Source organism: Corylus avellana, chromosome ca11 (assembly GCF_901000735.1).
Source record: "Corylus avellana chromosome ca11, CavTom2PMs-1.0".
Lineage (NCBI taxonomy): Eukaryota > Viridiplantae > Streptophyta > Magnoliopsida > Fagales > Betulaceae > Corylus > Corylus avellana.
In genome coordinates, this window is record NC_081551.1 from 9051072 (window position 1) to 9057743 (window position 6672).

The 6672-nt window shown below is 34.8% G+C and overlaps 1 protein-coding gene across 3 annotated transcripts in view; it reads left to right on the top strand.

Annotated features, from left to right (window-relative positions):
* Positions 1-383: 383 nt before the first annotated feature.
* LOC132165852 (putative receptor-like protein kinase At3g47110) overlaps positions 384-6672 on the top strand; it is a 15823-nt gene continuing 9534 nt past the window's right edge. The window contains exons 1-3 of one of the 3 annotated variants that reach the window (XM_059576540.1): positions 384-1249; positions 1407-1550; positions 1628-1771. In XM_059576540.1, coding sequence (XP_059432523.1) covers positions 400-1249; positions 1407-1550; positions 1628-1771 — 1138 coding nt within the window. In that variant the 5' untranslated portion in view covers positions 384-399. The remainder of the gene's footprint in view (positions 1250-1406; positions 1551-1627; positions 1772-6672) is intronic. The other 2 variants (XM_059576541.1, XM_059576542.1) reach the window with 2 other exon arrangements.

The following is a 6672-nucleotide window of genomic DNA, read 5'->3' on the forward strand; positions in this document are numbered from 1 at the left end:
ATTTATGTATTGGCATGGTAAGGAATATGAAAAACATCGTAATGGCTTAAATTTATAGCATAGAGAAAATACACCATTAATTTTTTTTTGAGATGAATAAATAGGATATCTTAATATCAATTTATTGTTTTCTCTGAATCCAAAAGAAGAAGGGCCACAGATTCACCAAAGAAGTGACGACTATTGCTGAAAAATTCCAAAGAAGAAGGCCAAGAAATGCATGAAATTTGTCCTGGTTTGCAAAACCTCTGTGCAATTGGAGAAGTGGCACCCCACCCTCTTTTTCCAAAAATCCCATAATTTTTCCTTTTTGTTTTTTATGCTACAATCTCCTTATATATCAATCTCACTAGAATTGATCACACACATCCCCAGAACCTCAACCAGCACACACTCTTCATGGCGAGAATTTGTTTCCTATCCTCTCTTTGTATGGCACTTTTTATGCTACAATCTTACATAGCAAGTTTAGCTTTTGCAATTGTTCCCAACATTGCCAGTGATCAATCTGCTCTTCTTGCCTTAAAGGCTCAAATTTCTTATGATCCTCACAATGTTTTGGCAAACAACTGGTCTACTGGCACCTCTGTTTGTACTTGGATCGGTGTCACTTGTGGTTTTCATCATCATCGAGTCACAGCCTTAAACATTTCTTACATGGGTCTCATAGGCACCATTCCTCCACACATGGGAAACCTTTCATTTCTTATTAATCTAAATGTCAGAAACAACAGTTTTCATGGTTCTCTGCCCAATGAGTTTACTCGTCTTTACCGGTTGCGATACTTATCTTTTGCATTCAATGACTTCAGCGGAGAAATCCCATCATGGATGGGGCTGTTATCCAAACTTCAATTTTTTTCTCTAGCTGGTAACAATTTCATAGGTGGTATTCCACCATCTTTGTCTAACATATCTTCATTGGAAATAATGAGTCTTGGATATAACAAGCTCTTGGGCTCCATACCTTCCTGCATCTTTAACATATCCACTTTGCAAGAAATTTATCTCGTAGAAAACATGCTTTCTGGTCCAATGCCCTCCATTATGTCCAGTATGTCATCACTGCAAATCATAGTCCTTGACTCTAATGAATTGTCTGGTGCACTCCCAGAAGACATGTTTAATCATCTTCCCAACTTACAAGTGCTTGCTGTGTCTCTTAATCAGTTTTATGGCCAACTCCCATCAACTTTGTTCAAGTGCAAACAACTGCAATATTTATCTTTTGAGGCTAATAATTTCACAGGTAGAGACCATAGACTACCGCCAAAAATTGAGAACTTAACCATTGTTACCAAGTTATACCTTAGCGATAATAAATTTGAAGGTTTGTTCAGTTTTCATTTAGCCTTTCGTGGAGAATAGAACTTTAATATTTGTTTCTATTGGTAATTGTTTTACAGGTACTATTCCACCGACTTTGTTCAATTGCAAACAACTGCAAATTTTAACATTGTCAGATAATAGATTCACGGGAAGTATACCTTCGGAAATTGGGAACTTAACCATGCTTACAGATTTATACCTTGTCAGAAACAACTTTGAAGGTATGTTTAGCGTTCTTTAAGTCTTTAGTTGCTTAGGGAACTTTGATATTTGTTTCTAAATTATAACTCTTTTATAGGTACAATCCCATCCACTTTGTTTAAGTGCAAACAACTGCAAATGTTATCAATGTCGGTTAATAGATTCACAGGAATAGTACCTCTAGAAATTGGAAACTTAACCATGCTCACAGAGTTATACCTTGGCAACAACAACTTTGGAGGTATGTTTAGTCCTATTTTAGATGATTGATTATTTGGATGTCATCATTTACTCAGCACATTTTGGATTGGGTACCTTATAATTGAAAGCACAAAATAATTGTACACAACATTCAAGAAAACAAAAGGATGAAAGGAACTTTGAAAAAAAATAAAAATAAATAAATAATAATTCTAGTGGATAGTAATGTTTTCAAAACAAAAATATTAACAAACAATCCAAACATAAAATACTAATAAAAACAAAAAATTGGCTTTACATTTGTACCATATCAAAACACTTTTTTAAAACAAAGAACAAAAAATAACCCAAAACATTTTAACAAGCATAGTGTGATTTACTTTTGCTAGAATGCTATCCATTGGGTTACAAGAGTCGCACTCCTGATTCACTCGCAAACCCTGTTTGAGAATATGTTAAGAAATAAAGCTTTTATATTAAGAAATAGCTCTTTAAAAAAAATAAAAAAATAATAATAAATAAAAAACCTTTATTTTGAAGCTTTTTCCAAAAGTATGTTTTGGCATCTTTTAGAGTTTTTTTTTTTTTTTTTTTCGGTCAAACAGACCTATTTTTGCTTTGCAAAACTTTTTGTGTACTAAATGTAATTTTAAGTTCCTTAATGTAATTTCAAAAGGTTCTTAGAGTGTGCTTGGGATTGCGTTGAGAAATAGAGATTGCCAAAAATAACTTTTTAGAAAAAACTTTGTTTTAAGCTTTTCTAAAAAAAAATAATTGGTCATTTTTAAAGTAAAAAAGTTAAAGAAATACTTTTGGATACCAAACAAACAATCTTTTTGTTTGGCAAGCTTTTTAAGTACTAAAACTACTTTTTAAGCTTTCTAAGGTAATTTTAAACATGCTAGTATTGATTGGCTAATAGTCAAATATGTGGGATGGGATTTTCTAATGTAGTTGCTTGCATGACCAAATCAAGCTAGCAGTGCAACAAAAAAAAGATTACTCAATTGGTCTTAAGGGAACGCCTGCGGTTTTTCGCTGTCTAGACATTTCTTGAGCAATTACTAGCAAATAAGTGTTACAATGGCAAGTCCCAAGTAAAGTAGCCACAGTTGATCACCTCCTCCTACACTTTTAATTAGGAAAATAAATAAATAAAGTCAAAAAGTCTTTACATGTATGCTGGCATGCTGCTTCAACTAAAGGCTCAGATTGTGTTTCGTTTCTTTGCACATATATAGAATAGTTATGTTTGGTACTTGCCCTTGGCTTTCTATTAATAACTACAAGTTACATTCAGCCAGATATTCACAAGAGACATTATTGAAACTAACCTCAATGTATGATAAAAAAAATTTAAAAAGAAAAAGTGAAAGGAATTATATTATTGAAAATATTACATCAACACTTACATATATGATAAGCTATTACTTGAGAGAACTAAAGAATTATAATAATGATAAGATATACAATAAAAGAACCAAATAATAATAATATAATTATTTTCATTATCTAGGAAAAAAAGAAATCATACGAGGGCTCATTAGCTATTAGTTGTTTGGGATCCATGTTATTTTAGCAATTGCCATGGCCATTGATGATTGCCTTCTCGAACCTGCTTCAAACAATTATAAATGCCAGTTGTCACTACCTTTTTTATGCATTTTGCATGATTCAAGACGAGTCGCAAAAATTATATACATTGTCTTAAAAAAAGCACGTTAAATTGATAATACTACTCATAGACTAGTATTTGATTAGTTTAAGACAAATAGTGACTAATTAACAACTTAGGTCTTTATCTCAAAATTATTTATTTATATCTTTCAAAAAAAAAAAAAAAAAAAGATGAAGAGAAAAGCGAAAACTCAAAAATGTAATTAACTCTCTCCATAGTTTTCTGTAACAAATCCATGATTTGTATTAATCACAAAATTTTGCTCGTAATTTTAGTTAGTAGAAATTTGGCATTTGAGAAATGTTTTGTTTGATGTGAAACCTTTTAGCTTCAATAAATACACCAAAAACATATTAGTCTATGAGTAATTTTATTTGTCACCCCCACCACCTGGAATTCAGGGTGATGGGGTGAGAAATATTGTTGCTCTTGATCTATTGGTGTGTGTGGATTCATATCTCAAGGCTATATATGTACTTAAGGATTTGCATGTTTAATGTTAAATATATTGTTGAATATATTGGAGCGGAAGAAGGAGAGAGAGAAGAGAGAGTGAGCATAATCATATAATAGACTACATTTCTTCTATATTATATTGATAATGATATTACAGAGGCCTCTATATATATAGATGCTATGAGTGATAAGCAAGAAACCCTAAACTAATTAAGGTAGGAAATAAACCTAGAGAATAATATAAAATATTCTAGCATTCCTCCTCAAATTCAAGGTGCAAGCTTGAGTTTGGAAAAAGAAAAAGAAACTATGATTTTTTGTTTTGGTCGCCAGAGTGGTGGCTGGAATGTGGTGGCCGCAGGAAGTTGACGACGGCTGGAGGCGGAGTAGCAGTGAAGGCCTTGGGCTTGGGCTGAAGCCTAGTTGAGAAGAATTGGACGCAAAATTTTGGCTTGAGCTTGGATGAAACTTGAATCAATTGGGCCGGTTAAATGGACCAAAGTTGGCCGAAACCCATGAACCATTAAATATGGTCTGACCCGAAAAGAAGTGACCTGGGTCTAACCCGATGAACCGGGTTGACTACTTTGGATCGGGTTGGATAGACTAACCCGGTTGGCCTACTCTGCTAGACCGGGTTGGAGATCTGATTTGAACCCGATGACCTGGTTCGAAACTGGTTTTGGACCAGGTTGGAGTGCCAGCTGACATGGCTAGGGCTGACATGGATCTAGGGCTGACGTGGCCAACTCTCTAAATGACACGTGGCAGCATGGAAAGAGAAGAAGTGTCTGGCACGTGTGAGGCACGTGGATCACATGCGCCAGAATGTTGCCGGCGCGTGGACACTCGTAGGAGATGTTGCTGGTGTGTGATTGACGAGCAAAATCTTCTAGAGGCTTGTGAGGGCGCGTAGAAGCTTGGACGGCTGAGATCTCTTCAGATCTAGACTTGGAGGCGTCTGATCTATCATCTGGAGTGGAGCATGTAGCTCTGTCACGGCTATGGCAGCGCGTAGTGGCGATTAGAGAGGATGCTGGCGCTTGAGATAGAAGATAAATCCTTCTGGTGGCGCGTGTGAATGCGTGAAAGCTTGGACAGTCCAGATCTCTTCAGATCTATACTTGGTAGCGTCTGATCTGTCGTCTGGAGAGGAGCGTGCAGCTCCAGAAAGGGTTGTGGCGGCGCGTGTGGCACGTGGGATCACTGGTATTTTTTTCTGGGGGTGCCTGCAATTCTGGAATGGACTGAAATTGCACATATCCACCGTTTTGGGGTCAAGACATCACTTTTGGTGGTTATTTGGCCAAAAGGAGTGATAGTGGCAGCGAGTGTGGCATGTGCAGGAACTGCCAAAGGCGCGTGGGAAGGCAGATGGCCGAGGATCTTCCATAGATCTGTAGATCTGTGCCTCGCAAGCATGAATCTAAGATAAATTTTTCCAAATGAGGCTGCGGTGAAGGTGTGGAAGAAAGTTTTAGCAAAAGACCGCTTGGCGGCGCACAGACGACCGGAAAAGGGAGGTCACCGGAGGGAGAGCTAGGAAATGTCATAGACATTTATTGGCTCCTAATAGCATTTTAAATATATTATTGAATATATTGAAGCGGAAGAAAGAGAGAGAGAGAGAATATAGAGAAAGTAGAATCATATAATAGACTACATCTCTTATATATTATATTGATAATGATATTACAGAGGCCTCTATATATAAAGAGGTTATGAGTGATAAGCAATAAACCTTAAACAAATTAAGGTAGGAAATAAACCTAGAAAAGAAAATAAAATATTTTAACATTTACAAAATAGAAAATAGAGAAGGAAAAGACAAAATTGAACTTTGTAGTTGTGATGCATAAATGAATAGCGAGAAAAGCATTCCTAGTCATATCAATGTTTTACTAATGATCTTAATTTTATATTTAAATATCTCATTGACTTCTATTTTGAATGAGGAATCCAATCAAAATTATGCAAAGTATGACTAAAGTAGCATGCAATTATTAACTTAACTGCTAACCGCTAACAGTTAATCACTAATAACCTAATCGCTTTGGAAGGCTGTTAGAAAAAACCACTAACTGCCTAAGACAGTGTGGAAGTATAAAACTCTATAAAATAGGGTATTACTGTAGAAACAACGTCATTTTGGTTTTTTCTGATTTTTTTTTTTCTTCCTTTTTCCTTTTAAAAAGCGGTTAACAGTTAATAGAAGTTTTCTCTTATTTAATAACCACCTAAGCGGTTGAGGTTAGTTGTTTTAGCGAATAACCATTAACTGTAACCGTCTTTCTACTCGTAAATTGTAAAGAGAAAGGATGTGGAATAGCTATACTAACTAGGATATCATGACAAGTGGACAACTTTGGACATGGCATGTTATGAGTAAAGTAATGATTTGAATACTTTATTATATGATTCTAATAGTTTCTACTAAAAAGAAAAATAATAAAAAAACGAAGAAATAGTTTCTTACTGCCATTGGATAAAAAATGGAGCTAATACAAGTTCAAAATTATTTAAAAAAATCTAAGCATTTTACAAGTTCTTTTAAAGAGATGATTTGTATTTTCAAGAAATTAGATTATATATGTGATAATCGTTTTTTGTCTTCTAAAAATAGGAGGTATGCATATTTTTTTTTCTAAGCACAAAATTGAGTAATTTCTTGTGATAATAGAATGTATTAAATCAGGACTTTTACGTAGTTGCCAAGGACCCATCAACCGACCAATTACTGATTATTGACAAGTCACTACTTTTCAAAGCTTTTTGTGTTTTTTCCTTCATTTCTCAAAAACTCAATA